At 38.0% G+C, this 18,442-nt stretch overlaps 1 protein-coding gene across 1 annotated transcript in view; it reads right to left on the bottom strand.

Moving 5' to 3' along the window:
• Positions 1–5,911: 5,911 nt before the first annotated feature.
• LOC135155127 (uncharacterized) overlaps positions 5,912–18,442 on the bottom strand; it is a 93,116-nt gene continuing 80,585 nt past the window's right edge. Inside the window, exons 3-4 of the mRNA XM_064103855.1 lie at positions 9,319–9,414; positions 5,912–8,566 (exon numbers count right to left, since the gene is read on the bottom strand). Of these exons, the coding sequence (XP_063959925.1) occupies positions 8,391–8,566; positions 9,319–9,414 (272 nt within the window). The 3' untranslated portion in view covers positions 5,912–8,390. The remainder of the gene's footprint in view (positions 8,567–9,318; positions 9,415–18,442) is intronic.

Raw genomic sequence — 18,442 nt, forward strand, 5'->3', positions numbered from 1 at the left:
TCACCCCCATCATCATCACTCCCATCATCATCACCCCCATCATCATCATCATCCCCATCATCATTGCTCCCATCATCACTCCCATTATCATCACCCCCATCATCATCACTCCCATCATCATCACCCCCATCATCATCATCATCCCCATCATCATCACCCCCATCATCATCACCCCCATCATCATCACCCCATTATCACCCCCATCATCATCACCCCCATCATCACCCCCATCATCATCACCCCCATCATCATCATCACTCCCATCATCATCATCATCCCCATCATCATCATCATCCCCATCATCATCACTCCCATCTTCATCACCCCCATCATCATCACCCCCATCATCATCACCATCATCATCACCCCCATCATCATCATCACCCCCTCCCCATCATCATCACTCCCATCATCATCACCCCCATCATCATCACCCCCATCATCATCATCATCCCCATTATCATCACCCCCATCATCATCACCCCCATCATCATCATCATCACCCCCATCATCATCATCATCCCCATCATCATCATCCTCATCATCATCGCTCCCATCATCATCACCCCATCACCATCATCCCCATCATCATCACCCCCATCATCATCACCCCCATCATCATCACCCCCATCATCACCCCCATCATCATCACCCCCATCATTATCACCCCCAGCATCATCATCCTCAGACATCAGCGCATACCATACCAAAGCATGACGCTATGCTGCATGTGTTATACACGGACCGTGCAGATTGGAGAGGGGGAATATTGCGTGGGAACGAAATAATATTTCGTGGAAAATAAATATTTTGTTGGAACGAAATAATATTGCGTGGGAACGAAATAATATTGCGTGGGAACGAAATAATATTGCGTGGGAACGAAATAGTATTGCGTTGGAACGAAATAGTATTTTGAGGGAACGAAATAATATTTCGAGGGAACGAAATAGTATTTCGAGGGAACGAAATAATGCACAGAGAATTTTTTCTCCTTCATGTCACCTGGTGGGCTCTGTACATCTGCCTACACCTAATGCCTACACACTAGAGATTGAATGTCACACCAGCTAGTGTAAGTGTAACAACCAAAAGTGTTGTAATAACACCTAACACTGTCAATTTAACACCGGTGTAAAATGACTGGTGTGTTCCTCTATGTACACCGGTTAACACCACAGTTTTTGCTGTGTATCAACCACTGCCCCCTCTCTCAGGTCAACCATAATTGTTCCAGAATCTAGTTAAAGATTCCACATTTAAGTATGGAAATTGGTAGGTTCATGAGCTCCAAACCCATATTGTTAAGCTGAAGCAGGTAAGCCAGCAAATCCAGCTTAATTATCCCAGCCCCATCACTGGTTTTGCCCCATTAATAAAGGATAAAAAAACAACCTTAAAAAAATTAAAAGGAGGGAAAAACAGTGACTTATTTCGGCTGTCATGCAACTCCCACTTCCCTGGTTTATTCAACTTAATAAATAAACATATGGCCATTGAGTCCCTGTACAGATTGAATTAGAACTTCGGTCTCTGTATTTGGTGAGTGGAGCCACAACGGAGTTCAACCAATATAAGTTACAGAGACCAAAACTTTTGGTCTAGAGCCAGAGGTACACAGACAGCCAATTAATTACACTGCTATAACAAGATCTATTCTTGAATAACAGAAGATAGTCAACTTGACAGTCAGCATGCATGTATTGGCAAATGTCGAGGATAGAACTTGTAACCCAAACACCGTAACACAGTTAATCCATGGCGATATGACCCGTTCCGCCTATTTGGAAACCGTATAAACATGATAAACCTAAACGAAATTCAGGTTAGTCATTCGCCGGAACTCTCCGCATGCACTGTCAGCGTCACACCGCTATCTAGAGACAGATAGAGCAGCCAAGGCAAGAGTATTCAAAGCAATCATCGCAATATTTGTTGGCGATGTTATTACATACAAATATCGAATGAAGTGCATTGGATTGTATAAATTCACGCCCGCAGTTATATAATTACTCCCTAACGTTACATAACTGATATATAGTACGATTCTTTCAATAATACTCACGTATTTTATGGAAAATTGATGGTACCGTGTACGGTACTGAATTGATTTTCTCGCACAAACTCCCCATTCAGTGCGCGCGCGTACATTATATTTGCAATAGAACACTTTTTCGCGAACTTACCCGGCGAGTTACACGTTAAGCCCGAGTCGCTTTTAAGACCTTAAAGGGGAATCCAACCCAAATAAAAACTTCTTTTTATAAGGAAAAGAAAAATCAGACAAGTTGATAGGTGAAAGTTTGAACAATATTGGACAAACAACAAGAAAGTTATGAATTGTTAAAAGTTGTAAATAATGGTAATCACTATACCCATGGAGACTTCAAATTGGCCTCATATGGGATGTCATAGTGATGTAAGGCAAGGACTACTCTTCCATGTACTCCAATGCATATTGTGGCTAAAATGTCATTTTTCCCAAAAGTTTTATTTCAAATTATATTTTTCTTTCATGAGGATATAAAAACAATATACCACCTGGGTTATATTTAGATTACTGCCCCAGGGGAATGGATACTTAGGAGAAAACCACAAATCCCTGATAATAAAGTACATGGCCTATGGGAAAGTTGTCCTTGTCCCTTGTCATAATTTACTTTCCAGTTGCCAATTTTGAAATCTACATAGTATTAGTGATCTCAATTTTAAATCAGCTATAACTTTCTTATCGCTTGTCCGATTTCTTTCAAACTTTCACCATTCTGTTTAATTTATTTTTCTGCTTCCCAACACAACATTTTATGGCCAAGGCTGGATTCCCCTTTAACAGACGTCATTTCGGAGGGAAGACCACGGATAAGACCCGGCAGCAATTTATTTTTGTACAGTTCAGGGTGCATGCTATCCAGCTCTAGGGTCATTTGCGTGTCCGGCTTTCGGTTGAATAAATCTCCTATGCTGCCGGACTATTGCTGGTTTATCCTTAATCAAATTGAATGTTTTATCTCCTTTTTGCTCCTTTATTATCGTTGAGCATGGGTGGGCATATCCCCGGTGCAGGGATCTTTGATCGGACGGGGGTCTATTCTTACTTGAGCCCCCCCCCCCCCCCTTGTCGTCCCTTCCGCTCATTACTACTGACCATTGATTGATATTTTAAGGGACTCTCACTGCATATTCTTTGGAGCCTTCAACCAACAAGCTTTGCTTTTACTTTTGGCTTCCTCATATCCAAATCTCTCATTTTCTTTCTCTGTCATTATTTTAGAACCAATTACAAGAATGCTTTCTAGTACTTTTTTCTATTGTTGTATTATGTATACATTTCAGATTTTACGATATTTATTTATGCTTATCTATGAAAATTTGTATTTAATAATATTATTGTTATAAATAAACAAATTCTAACGAAGTAAATAGATAATGTATCATATTCATGATAGGCCAAGCAATAATCATGATAATAACGCAGTTCTTGTATAGCGCATGTCACATTATGTCATAGCGTCCATATGCGCTTCCAAAGGACTTGGATATAATTAACCTAGCTTTAGCCCAGCAGCCTTTTACGGCGCAGAAGCATTTGAATGAATAATTCCCGCAATGTACACATTCACCTCACTCACCTAGGGTTAATGAAATTATGCCATGGTTGGGATTCGAACCCACGACTCTGTGTTCCAAAGTCAGAAAACTTATGCACTAGTTGGGCCAAATTTCTCTACATATATAAATCTTTATATTTTTGTATTGTTCTTTAACGTCCACTGATATTACTAGTAGGGAATTCGTAGATATACACATATATGTTATAAATGTTAATAACAATTAAAAATGATCCCTGGTTGTATAACATTACCAAATCCAGAGGGACCAAATAAGTTAAATAATGCACTGGTCATGTCTTGCGTTGACTTTTCAACAGTCTTCTACACGGTCTTCATGATCCACAAATCGTCAAACTGCAAACAGTACCAAATTCAGCCGCTATATTTTTTTGCTAACCGTCGCTTACGTGAGTCCGTCACTACACTCCTGGAAACGAATTGATTTTAATATCATCTTGCTGACCTTCCAGTCTTTCACCAATTCCGCTCCAGTCTATTTTCAAAAGTTAATATCAGTGCATCCTCCCGCAACTTGCTCTCAAGTAACAAATCACTCTAGTTCCTGCCACTAATAACCGATATTATGCTTCAAAGCCTTTTTATTCAGCATCCCCCAACTCTGGAACAATCTACTTCAAAGTATAAAACGAGCAGATTCAACAGACAAATTCAAATCCATGTTAAAGTCCACTTTTGTCTTAAATAGCCCTTTTTCCTTACCGTTTTTGACGCACCCGAGTCTTGATTGTGACTAGTGATTAAAAACAGTTCGCAGCTAGAGATCTGAAACACAAGCAAGGCATCCCTGTCTCCGAAATTATATTTCGTCTATTGTGATGGTTTGGGGTGACGTAGGATTTGGACAGATTGAAGATGTTGTCTAGTGAGGTTTAGAGGTGTCTTTGGCCACGTAACAGAATTGGTACCTTGTCTAGGGGTCGGAAAACAAGTCAGTTTTCTTGTTGAGGAAGTTCGTTTTCGTATTCCGTGGAAAGACTTCCTTATGTCCCCTCAACTAATTAAAAACATGGCAAACGCCAAGCGTTGTCTCGCCTGCATATTGCAGTCATAAAGAGACTGCATGTCAAAACTATGCTATATGACTTCTGAGTTTGTCAGCAGTTTAGGGGGTGAATTATGGTTCTGACAGTTTACATATGCATTAATGGTATAGGCCTACTTTATCCCTAGAACATCAGATAACACAAAGAATGCTGTTCATACTATGAAGCTATAATTATTTCCATGCAAGTAAGGAAATGAAAAAAATAGTGAAAAAGAATGTAATTGATAATAATGTGAGTAAAATTGTAAAATTAAATTAATTATTAAGGTGTAATGAAATGCCAATCTTTAGCATTATGTTGGATGATGGTAGGGGCATAAATTTTCTCAATTTGTTTTGTACAGTCTAAAGTATTACCAGAACATGCACATACAGCAAATCTGAAGGGTAACATTTGAGAAACTTTGACAGCTTTTTTATTGTACCATTGGCAAATTTTTGTGAATATTATAAATGGTGCCAAGAACTATAGCTCATTAAATAGATAACAACAACAGCTTTAAAGAATAAAAAAGTAAAATACAAAATCTGGTTCAGGTATAGAGAGTACTGAGTTCTGAAGTAAAATGTTAGTGTTAAAAAGTATAAAATTATAAAGTTCATGTCATTAGAGGAACAAAGTAGTGTGAAAGTTCATTGACCTTTGACCTTAATCAAATTCAACTCACATTCGAACTTGACCTGCACCTTCAAGAGATGGACCTCTTGTATGAATCTGGCAATCCTACCTCGAAGATATAGAAAGTTATTGTGTGTACAGCACAGCACAGTGCCAGTCATGGAAAAGTAATTGACCTCTGACCTTTGACCTTATTCAAATTCGGCTCACATTTGAACTTGACTTGTGCATTCAGGAGATGGACCTCTGGTATGAATTTGGTGATCCCACCTCGAAGATATAGAAAGTTATTTTGTGTACAACATAGCACAGTGCCAGTCATGGAAAGTTCATTGACCTTTGACCTTTGACCTTATTTAAATTCGACTCATATTCGAACTTGACTTGTGCCTTCTGGAGATGGACCTCTGGTATGAATTTGGTGATCCCACCTCGAAGCTATAGAAAGTTATTGGGTGTACAACACAATTGTTGACTACGACGACGACGCCGACGCCTCCGACACCGGAAATAGTGATACCTATCTCTCGCTCCGCTACGCAGGCGAGACAAAAACAAATACTTCTCCAAAACCCACTTCTTTCGTTCTCTTTTTCTTTCTTTTTTTTTCTTCTTACTTCCAGTTGGAACTTGGATTCGAAGCTCTCGCTGCAGAACGAGGCATCTCCAGTCTGTCGCCTTACTCACTGAGCTAGCAGGAATTGTTGAAAGTCATGGGTTTCATAATGGTTATCAACCGATATTACGTTAGTCTACTCTCCAAGATCATTTGGTATCTATTTTTCTGACTGAATAATCCGATGCCATTCGGAATTACACACACTCGAGATTTTGACGGAATAAAGCCTTATTTTGCTGAGTATCCAGCTTTTCCTTACTAAATATGTTAGATAATTCTTGATAAACCTTCTCCACATTTTTTTTTCAATTTTAGTGGAGGGGAAAATGGGGACTATCCAGGCTTATTATATTCACTCGCGTTCGTAATCACTCGCGTCGGGTTGGTAATCACACGCGTTTTTTATTTTTGGCGAATTTTTTTTTTTCGGTGCGATTTTTTTTCTAACGGTGTCTTCAATGGGACAAACGTACTGGAAAAATAAAATGAAATTGAAATTCGAGTTTCGTTTTATTTTAAGCTGGTAAGTGCCTTAAATAAAACGTTCTCGACCACTGTTTTAAGATAACAAGCAAATTTTGACTACTGTTTTAACATAATCACATTCCACATCTTAAATCTTAGAGCCATAGGCGGCGGAAGCGGGGGGGGGGCTCCCCCTAAAAAAAGAGAGAGGGGGGAGAAAGGAAGGGAAAGAGGGAGAAAAGAGAAAGAAAAAAAAAGACAGACAGAAAGAAAGAAGCAAGGAAAAAAGGAGAAAGAAAGGAGAAAAGGAATAAAGAAGAAAAAGGAGGAAAGGCTACTCTCGATTTAGCTTTGCCTTTGGAGGATTTTCCTGAAGTCTGTGGTATTCTTTATAAAGCATAGCGAGGTGCTACAATTCTTTGTGAATTTCATAATATCACTATTTATTTGCTTCTCCCTTTCTTTGTGAATTATTCTACACTAACGTAAAAATCAGGGAGGAAAAAGTGCTGAAGAAGAAAAGCAAGAAGGAAGGAGGAGGAGAAGTAGAAGAAGAAAAAAGAAGATGGAGGACATAAGGGGGTAAAAATGAAACTAAAAAGAGAAAATTGAGGGGAGGATGTAGAAGAAGAGAAAGAGAAGATAAAATAAGGGGAAGACTGAGAAGAGAAAAGGAAGAAGTGAGAAGGGAGATGAACAATAAGGAGAAAGGGAAGAAATTGAGAAGTAGAAGAACAGGGAGAAGAATAAGATGACATAATAATGGGAATAAAAAGAAGACTGAGAAGAAAGAGAAGTAGGAGGGGGAGTAAAGTGCACTCTGGTTATAAAGAAGTCCGAGGGACCAACAAAATTGTTCCTTTATACAAATAATTGTGTGTGTGTGTGATATAAGTTTTTTTTATATAATGATGGTGCACTGAACAAAATTTAAAAATGGTAAAATAGATTTTCATTAATCTTGCAGGACGTTGCAGGGTGAAAAATATGAAAAAATTTGGGGGTTATCAAGGACAAGAAATCTACACTGTTTTGTAATTTGTATTGTAATGTATTTACAAGTGTATATTTGTTGTTGATCACAATGTTTTATTTATGTTTATGTATCCAGCCTACTGTGACTCCCTGAAGCCATGTCTTCTGTTTTCCAATCCATTATTTCTGACTCAATCTGAGTTACCTCGTGCTTGGAGTTGTTTAAGGGGCCTGGATAAATGACGTAGCCGACAACTTCTGTTTTCAGGAAGGCGCGGGCGCGGTACGGTACCTTGGCTTTGATCGTCGCGCGAATTTTTACCGTGAGAGCGCGCACAGCCACAGGGGCGGATCTTGACCAAAAGCTTCGGTCTTTGTGTCTATTAATTATTATGTTGGTTGTTCCGCTGAACTCCGTTGGCTCCACTCACCAAATACAGAGAAATTTAAAAAAAAAATAAAAATGTTTGAAAAAAACTCCTCGAAACAGACTGCTGCCAGCTGTCTGGGGCGGATCAAGCTTGTTTTCTATTCTTTAATTGCCGGCTTAAAACGAAACTCAAATTTCCCTGCATGTCTGTCCCATTGAAGACACCGTTAAAAAAAATCGCACCGAAATAAAAAAAATAGCCAAAAATTCAAAACGCGAGTGATTACGAACCAGAACGCGACGCGAGTGATTATAAACTGCCACTATCCATACCCGAAGAGGCCAGGATAATGACTGAATGCTGAATGGTCGTCAACAACAAAGGAAAAGGTCAGAGATACGGCTTGAAGGAAGTTAGTTCCTCGGAGTGACATGACGTAATGAGTCAGAGGGAATACCGGAGCCTTTCATAAAGAGATATATCTATTGTAAATGTTGGATTATTGTAAATTCAATATGAACCTTGATTGTGATTGGCTGCTGAGACCTATTGCCATGGTAGTTACCATAATTGCAAAGTTACAACAACGATAACTCTTTATGAAACGGGCCCCAGTGTATGTACGTGGAAAATACATGAGTAATGAAAAGAGGCCTGACTGGCTTTAATTTTCACGTTCATGAAGAACTTTAAAAGGGTCATATTCATCACGATTACTATGGGGTATTTCTTCAATGTCCGATATTTCATTAATTAACTTACCACCAATCGTTGGCTCCTTGATCATTGGAACGCTTTCGGGGATTTCTCCTACAGTCAGAGTACCACACATTGAGGAACCTTGAGGTAAAAAAAGATATCACATTTTCATAAGGCGGTAAGACAAAATAACATGATCTCACACCAATTTATTTATCATGTTTTGGATTCTTTACTCACCATAATTTCCAGAAACAAAGTGCATTAAAAGAGACATGTGTGCTAATGAAACTGACAACCAGAGTACAACTTGGGGCAGGAAATTAATATTTCAACGAAACTAGACAAAATAGTAAACCAGAGAATTCTGAAAAAAACACAAATAGAAAAGAACATAAAAAATGTACCTGGCGATGTTCACAAAATAATTGTGATTGTTGTTCTTTTGATAAAAACTATTACAAATTACTAAAATGACAAAGCACGTGGTCCGCCATGTAAAGCATAAAAATATTATATGAACAGAAAATAACACTACCGCACAATAACTCTTTCCTTCACTCGCCTCATTCCCTCAAGACTGTTACACGTCTCACATGTATATATATATATATATATATATATATATATATATATATATATATATATATATAAGCAAGGTTCAGTTAAAATTGATACAGTTTTGTCATACAATTAATAAAAATATTATAACATTTGAAAATGACTACCGGCTAGTCAGCACAACCCATGCCAAATGGGTGTGCAAGAGTTATAAACAAAGTTCAATATTTACTCACTTTAATAAAAAAATTAATTTTTGTATAATTTAAAAGGCATTAGATTAGGTAAGAGACACTAAGTGTATTACAATGATTTTTTTCTCGCGAAATTACCTTTCTTGGTACCGTTGCTTGTGTCCCGATTGGTACGTTTCCACCAAATGAAAGCTCCAAGAGCCCCGATCACAAAAAGAACAGTCAGCGGAACCACTGTCAAAATAGATATAGGCATATGAATTAGATTGATTGAAGTGGCTTGATGACACAATATCATGAATTGCTTCTGGCCTACTCAAGTTGTGTGCCCTTTCTCCAATTTTCTGTATTATTTCGTTTATGACGTCTCAATCCTGAAAGGGATACTTTAGGCAGAAAATAAAAAGACAATAAACAATAAAGACAAATCAGTCAAACATCGAAATATTGTTTATGACATTCTAAAGAGTTGCATTATTTCAGAAAAAAAACTAATGTACTTGTCTTCATGAATATTCAATGAGCAAATTGATGATGTCATCCTGACTTATTCTGAGGTACTTTATTACATGAAATTTTGTTTATTCAAAATTTGTCCTCTAAGAAATAAAAACTGGATTGAAAAATGATTTAATGCACTAGATATTCATTGCTGCGACCTTATCATAAGGGAGACATATAAAAAAACACATGTTTGAAAATGTGAAATGATTATGATATTCATTGCTGCGACTTTATTGTAAGGGATACATAACAAAACAATTAATGACGATATGCATCAGTAAATATCTTTACAAAATATCGAGATAGACATTAAATGTCAATAATTTTTCTGTTTGTTATGAGAGTTTCATGATATTATCAGAATTTTGTTTGGTGAATTTTACTTTATTTATTTATATAGATATTATTATTTCAGTTCGTATCATATCGATAAGCAATAACAAAATATAAGCATATCATTTTATCCATATTTCCAGTAAATAATCATACATTCAGACATTGTCCCCCATTTGCCGAAAGGACTACCACCCCCCCCCCCCCAAAAAAAAAATGTTGGCTTGAATAAAAAGAGAAAATCGAACAAGCGTAACACTGAAAATTTCATCAAACTCGGATGTTATTTCGTTCAATATCACAAATACTTTATATCCATTCTGGTCGGCATGCAAATGAGGAGACCGATGACATCATCAACACAATATTTTTTTTGTATTCTAATTTTCTCCTCATTGACATATATGAAACATAGTCTTATTCCTCAGTGAACGTGTGTAATAATTGTTTCAACATTTTTTTGGTTTAATCAAGAGAAACCTTATAGCCAAAACTGTAAACTGAAATACTGTGTAATTCAAACAATAATAAAAAAAAAATAGTCAGTGGGGGGCATTATCGACTCTCTCATTTGCTTATCAGTTTTTTTCAGTTTTCAGTTTGGTTTACTTTCATTTCAACTCAGGTAAATTCAACAGTAAAGGAAATCATTACAAAGATATAAATGAATATACAATATATATACAGTATGACATAGATAACTAAATATTTACAATAGACACTTAACAATACGATAATCATATTAATAATGATATTTACAATGAACTACATAATCATGATAATAACTGTAGAATATTCATTAAAAAAAATTGCATATAACCTCTTTTATTCATCTTCAATGTTGAAAAATGGAGGGATCCACTAAAAAAACAGGGCTTGTTGAGTGTGGATAAGTATAGATGCAAGAACGAGAAAAAAAAATCAAAAAAAAGAAAGAAAACGTCTATATGCTATTGTGATGTGATGGGCGATTAAGTGAAAAGAAATGTAACCGAGAAGAAAGACTGGTGCACCTATGGATGAAAGAGAAAGAAAGAGAGAAAAATAAGGGTGATGGCAGATGAAAGGGAAGGACAAAGAGGGTGGAAGAGAGAGACAAGTAGTCCGGTGTGGTAGAAAATTTAGACCGGGGCCCGCCAGTCCAAAACGGCTAGTATATTTTGGCTGCCAGATTCAAAAGACTGGTTGGAATTTTTGCCGATACGAACGGAAAACCGCCGTTTGGTTCCATATTCGTCAGAAGGTTCGAATGTGGTAAATATATTATAAAAATATCTGCTTTGGTGAAATGTTTGAATATATATTTTGGTGTGATTTTTTATGTAATTTCATCACAATTATTTATATAATTCGGTCTAAAATTAAAAATGTTGGTCTAGGTAGATCAAGATAAAAGGTAATTCAGCCTCGTACGTTACAGACGGTACCCTCGGTACACGATGCGATGTACCGGTACCTTTTTGGCGCAAGTGCAGCGCTGGACTGGACAGTTGACACGGTTCAGTACTTTACCACGTCTCTTTTTTGGAGTACGGTCTACTCTAACGTTAGTTTTTAAACATTTGTTTTTAACGTTTTGATTGTAAACATGGACCGTGATTTTGTTATCCAGTGCGAGGACATCTCGCATTACCTAGGGATGGGGGTTACCGCAAACCCATGTCAGACACTGCCTTTTTCCCCTGTGTCCCTCTCCCACTTAAAAATTTGCCCCGCCGCTCCTGATTATTTTCCTCCGTCTTCATATTTTATAGATTTAGTAAAATTTTAAAAGCGTGAGAAATGACTTGCGGACAGAAAGTCGCTGGTGTTTCATACTTCAATGATCAGTGAAATGACAATACAAATCTTGTAGCTTTTTTCTTGTGTCAAGCTTTGATCGAAAGCTTGGTGCAATTAAAGTGATATTTGCCACCTTTCGCAATCCTCACGGACGCTAATATTAGGGTCCCCTAACACAAAAGTTAACGCTTAATCATACACTTGATTTTTAAGATTGATTGTACATTATAGTCAATAGAATCAAACGTAGAAAACTGCTCTACAATCAATGCTAAGCTTTGTGTTACAGGGGGGTTACAAGCCATACAGATCCGCTTTTCGTGTGCAAAATTCTTTCCCGCAACACCCGCACCGTACATGCATGTACATTACGATTGATGGCTGGAGATATTCGAAATGCAGGACCTAAAATAGAATATGACATGGATAAGAAAGTGGTTTTTCAAACAAATCGAGTACATATTGATTGAGGAAAAACTTACTGAATTAAGGCTTAGTTATAGATCATAACAGTCCATCGAATCGATATTGCATTTAATGTGGATTATTGGTGGATCACTGGCAATTGATTCCATGGGTCAGATCACCTCTCCAGCCGAAACCATTTCGCATGCGTTGATATGTACACAGCATATGCCATACGTTTGAACTTACGGGTTTCTTTCTTTGTTTACTCCTTCTACACAAACGATACGCCTCTAGCACACGATGCCATGTGCATTATGTTTTACTTTCCCCAGAAATGGGGGATTAGATTCAAATTCCAGGGGGACCACTTCCATTGATGTGTGGATACCAGGCACGACCATGAGGTTTCGAAATGTATCCTAAACAAGGGAAGCAAGTCTTTTCTAGATTATGAAAATGCATCTCTTAACAAGTATTTGGCTTGTGGAACCCTACAATTATTGGATATATAACCCCTTTTCAGTATTTTAAACATCGTTTTTGACACCCTTATAACGTTGCATAGGCCTATACGTTACGTACTTGCCCACTCTGTTCCCCTTTTACGCATGATCGGGCCTGGTATCCACTAATCAATGGAAGTGGGCACCCCGGGCGGCCTCTCGAGCTCTAGGAGGAACCAAATCTGGCTTTGGAAAGTCGTCCTTAATCGGATATATCGCTGTTACCATAGTAGTAACCAGAATTTTGCACACGAAACGCAAATTGAATGTTTCCGTTCCAGATGCGAAACGAAAAAAATCTGTCACACAAATTGCATTGCAGGACAGAGTTTTACGACCATGACGACGGGCCAAAATTCTCTTCCAAAATCAACTACCATCGTAAATAAGCGTTCACGTTCTTCCAACGAAAGGTCGGGACTAAGAAGCTACATAGACGACGGAAGCGGGGGGGGGGGGGGTGGCGAGGGTCCTGTCCCCCCTAAATTTGAGGTGGTTTTTTTTTTGCTTGTCAATTTCGTTTCCTGCGTAGATCCCTATTGGCAATGCGACAAAGATGTGTGACATCACATGTGAACAACTTTCCCATTGCTTTTGTGTTTATTTCACTTAAAATGCCTATTTTATCAAATCTATCAGTAGATCATTAATTCTTTTTATAAGAGGGCTTCCAATACAGATTTCCAAATAATAAAATACGGATAAAGGGTTTGTATCACCATAAGAAAGAGGGAAAGGTGCCATTTTGGGGAAATTTTATAGTCCATCAAAGGGAAAAATGTTCACATGTGACATCACACTTATCTGTCTCATTGCCAATGTGAGTACCTCCATAGTATGCGTGATCGCAATATTCAAATGCTTTCTCATTATTTGTCCGATTGTTCTCAAACTTTCTTTGATCTTATTCTTAGATTTTTCTCTTTCCACACAGGCCCACTTGCTCCAAAGTTTTCATTCCCCTTTCAGTGCCATTTGGGTGGATACTTTGTCTGAACTGGAAATCATTTTTTTTTTTTTGGTCCTTCCTTATGCCTCTCCCACGTCAAGCTCCACTTGCATGCAAAACATGTTGCGAGGGTACGTTTTCTCCACAGTGTCACTGAATACTTTGATCACGAAATGAAAGAAAACCCAGAAGTTTATCTAAATTTTGGATTTTCAAATTGATGATTTTGAAGATGAAGAGAATGATGATAAACTTTCTAGCTCTAGTGACGTGGATGGAGGTAAGTGAGGGGAATTACGTCTATAATGATGAGTCGGACAATTCAACTTGCATGCCGATTCGCTACCAACTCATGCAGCTGCTAGTGCTAGCTGCACGTACCGCGGGCCAAAATAAATCCATGAAAATGAATTCCAGCCTGACCATTCAGACAGAGTCTCTTCCCTCTGTCAATAAAATTACTCTAAAGAAGGAAAATAATGATATAACTGTACTTACAAACAAGTGAATATATCCGAATCTGAAGGCAAATCAACTCAACGAATAGCAGCAGACGATATGCACCGACGATAAACTTCACATGGTTGGGATAAATTGTCACTCGTTCTGTTAGAACAAAGGCCTTCAACCGAGTGCCTCATGAGTGTCTCCTTCTTAAACTAAACCACAATGGAGTTCGAGGTCACTTACTCTCATGGATAAAGACTTTCTTAAAGGGCTTATACAGCAAGTTATATTTGATGGAAAGATGAGCAACACCACTTCTGTCACATCGGGCGTACCCCAAGGTACAGTCCTCGGTCCGCTTCTGTTCTTGATTTACATTAATGACCTCCCTGATTGTGTCTCTTCTTCTATCAGGCATATGCTGATGACCCCCTCCTATACAGATCAATAAACTCCCATGATGACAATGAGTTCCTGCACAGAGATCTAGCCAATGTTCAGGAATGGGAGAGGAAATGGCTCATGTCGTTCAATGCGGACCAGTGTGAGGTGCTGAGGATTTCAAACAAAAGAAATCTCATAATTGGAGCATCTCCTTACTCCATCCATGGAACTCCTCTCCGCACCCTTGATGAAGCGAAGTATCTTGGAGTTATACTTCAACGAAACCTTAGTTGGAAACCCCATATTAACGCCATCTGTAAAAAGAGTTACAGCACTCTTGGCTTCCTTCGACACAACTTGAGGAAATGCCCAGCTAGCATAAAGGAGAGAGCGTATAAGACCTACGTTCGTCCAATTGTTGAGTACTCTTCTTCAGTTTGGGACCCTCATACCAAAGAGCTTATCTCTAAGACTGAAATGGTTCAGCGGCGTGCAGTTACATTTGTAAACGGTGATTATGACCGACAGAGCAGTGTCACTCAGATGATGAAAGAACTACGGTGACAGTCTCTTCATGAACGACGAGCTCACAACAAAGTCATCATGATGTACAGAATCGTCAATGGTCTAATCGCCATCCCAGCTGCACCTCCTTTCCTGTATGCTTCGTCTGAACCAACCAGAGGACATTGCTTACAATTCAAACAGCAGCATTGTAGAATCCTCTCCTACCAACACAGCTTTTTCCCCAAGTACCATCTGCTTGTGGAATGTCCTGCCTACAACAGTGGTTTTGGCTCCTTCAGCTGAGTCTTGCAGGAACCACCTGGAACCACTCACCCTCCGTTAGATCTCCAGTTGAGATGCATCTTTTTACTTGCACTATAGTTTAGTTTTGTTCCACTGCACCAAATGTCATGTGTTTTTGTGATTGCAGCCTCAGCCAAGTACGACTCTGTACTCAACGGAAGAAGAAGAAAATTTCTACCTCATTATTTTGACAAAATTACGAAACTTGGGGAATTATTTATCTAAACTCCTCAAAAAAAGTTTGGAAATCTGACATTGATCGATAATCCCTCTTCGGTTTTAGTGAATATCAATGTGTAATTAATATCAATGAATAGAGCATTCAGTTCCCTTTAAGATGATACCCTACATGATATGATTATGGTTCACATGGAGGTGCAGTGCCTTAAAACGTGGGACAAGGTCAAAATTCAAAAGCTGCAAAATGGCACAATATTGAAAGTCACTGTTCTTTTCTCCGTGGTGATGAGTGAGTTTCTCAGCGGTTTTGTTTTTACTTTGACCGATAATTCCTCATCGGTTTAAGTAAATATCAATGGGTAATTAATACCAATAAATAGATCATTTAATTTTCTTTAAAATGATACCCTATATGATATGATTATCATTCACATGGAGGTGCAGTGCCTTGAAATGTGGGGCAAGGTCAAAATTCAAAAGTTGCAAAATGACGCAATATTGAAAGTCATTGTTCTTTTTTCCGTGGTGATGAGTGAGTTTTTCAGTAATTTCTTTTAATTGTTTTCATGCACTTCGACATCAACATTAAAATGGAATCAAATACACCTCTGCACAAGCAAAAACATAACAAACAAACATGCATGGGTATTTCAAACAACGACACAAACCATGTTATCTCACAGAACCATCACTACAGAAGCAAGGGCTTGGTTTGAATGGATTTTCATCTCTACTGACACAGACAAAAGAACCATGTTCTGTATTGACCCTTCATGACTATTTCTGCTCGTTTTGCAGCTTTTCGATTCAGACCTCATCCAACACTTTTGAATCCTGCTGTTTTCGTGATGGCATGATCATTGATCATAACAAGCATGGTATCATCTTAAAGAGAATTAAATGATCTTTTGAATGATATCAAATATGCATTGTGCAATATTGGGTGTAGGGAGAAAGGAATGGTCAAACTCAGATTTCCAAACCCTTTTTGCTCGTTTTGCAGCTTTTCAATTCAGACCTCATCCAACACAATTGAATCCTGCTCTTGTCATGATGGCATGATCATAACAAGCATGGTATCATTTTAAAGAGAATTAAATTATATTTTGAATGATGTAAAATATGCATTGTTTTAAAATTGGGTGTAGGGAGAAATTAATGGCCAAACACATATTTCCAAACTTTTTTTGAGAGGTTTATAAAAAAATATAGTAAAACCTCGGACTATTTTTAAATTACAATAAAGCCTTTTTTGAAGCAAAAAGTTGAGGTAAATTAAAATCAAATGTAAAATATCATCCCCAACATGCGTAGCTCGTATGTGATTGTAAACAAACCATCCAAACTGCCGATTGAAAGCTGTGCAACACGTACATCTACTCTCTCGGGCTCAGCCAAGGCGAGCAAGCAATTATGTGTTTGTGATGGTTTGTTTACAATCACATACGAGCTACGCATGTTGGGGATGATCTTTTACATCTAATTTTAATTTACCTCAACTATTTGCTTCAAAAAAGGTTTTATCGTAATTTAAAAATAGTACGAGGTGTTGCTATATTTTTATACAGATAAATAATTCCCGAGTTTCGTTATTTTGTCAAAATAATGAGGTAGAAATTATATCTAACAAGTGACAATTTATCCCAGCCACGTGAAGTTTATCGTCGGTGCATATTGTCTGCTGCTATTCGTTGAGTTGATTTGCCTTCAGATTCGGATATATTCACTCTTTTGTAAGTACAGTTATATCATTATTTTCCTTCTGCAAAGTAAATTTTATTGACCGAGGGAAGAGACTCTGTCTGGATGGTCAGGCTGGTATTCATTTTCATGGATTTATTTTGGCCCGCGGTACGTGCAGCTAGCACTAGCAGCTGCATTAGTTGGTAGCGAATCGGAATGCAATTTAAATTATCCGACTCATCATCATAGACATAATTCCCCTAATTTACCTCCATCCACGTCACTAGAGCTAGAAAGTTCATCATCATTCTCTTCATCTTCAAAATCATCAATTTGAAAATCCAAAATCTATATAAACTTCTGGGTTTTCTTTCATTTCGTGATCAAGTATTCAGTGACACTGTGAAGAAAACGTACCCTCGCAACAGGTTTTGCATGCAAGTGGAACTTGACGTGGGAGAGCCAATCACTTCTCTCGCACACTCATACACGTCATCAAATTCGAGTCAATTCAGAGACCGATGGGAGGCGTATTTCGGAGAGGCGTTTTTTTTTTCGCTTTTAATTGGCAATTTCCATCTTATGTATAACTTTCGTTATTTTTGAATGACCAAATGATAATCCCCACATCATGACCTTTCCACTGATATATAATAAGGCCATATTCATAATTAATATATTTCTCCTTTAAACAAGTAGGCATATCGTTCACACACCTCCGCTATATCATGTATATGGTGAAAAACAGGAAAAAAACGCATGATTTTTAAGTACGAACCATATTGAAAAGGGGGGCTGAAACCCACTGGCGTAAATCCCGGGGGGATGGGGGGATATATCCCCCCACCCCACTTTTCGAGGAGGGGGGGATTGCCTGTACAAACATCCCCCCACTTTTTACGAAAGAAATGAAAAAAAATCCCAAGAGATAATTGTTTTATTGGTGAAAATTCTTCCTGAAATACCGCTTAACAAATAAAACAATATTATTGAATCATAAAATGCAAATAAGGAGCCAGTTCACCATTTCCAAAATAAATACTTATGTCCTTGTTATAACATTGAAGAGAAACCCCCGTTTCTTCCAATTCATCAATGTTGGGGTCTTTGGGAAGGGATTAAGATGGAATGTCACAAAATTTTGGATGTAATCTCTAATAAAACCATTAAACCATCATGGGGTAAAAAAGATAGTGTATTGGAGGGGTATTTGCGATATGGACATACAGTGGCGTACCTACGGGGGGCACATGCCCCCCCCCCCCATCCGCTGACCAAA

This window comes from Lytechinus pictus, chromosome 8 (genome assembly GCF_037042905.1).
Source record: "Lytechinus pictus isolate F3 Inbred chromosome 8, Lp3.0, whole genome shotgun sequence".
In the NCBI taxonomy this organism is placed as follows: domain Eukaryota; kingdom Metazoa; phylum Echinodermata; class Echinoidea; order Temnopleuroida; family Toxopneustidae; genus Lytechinus; species Lytechinus pictus.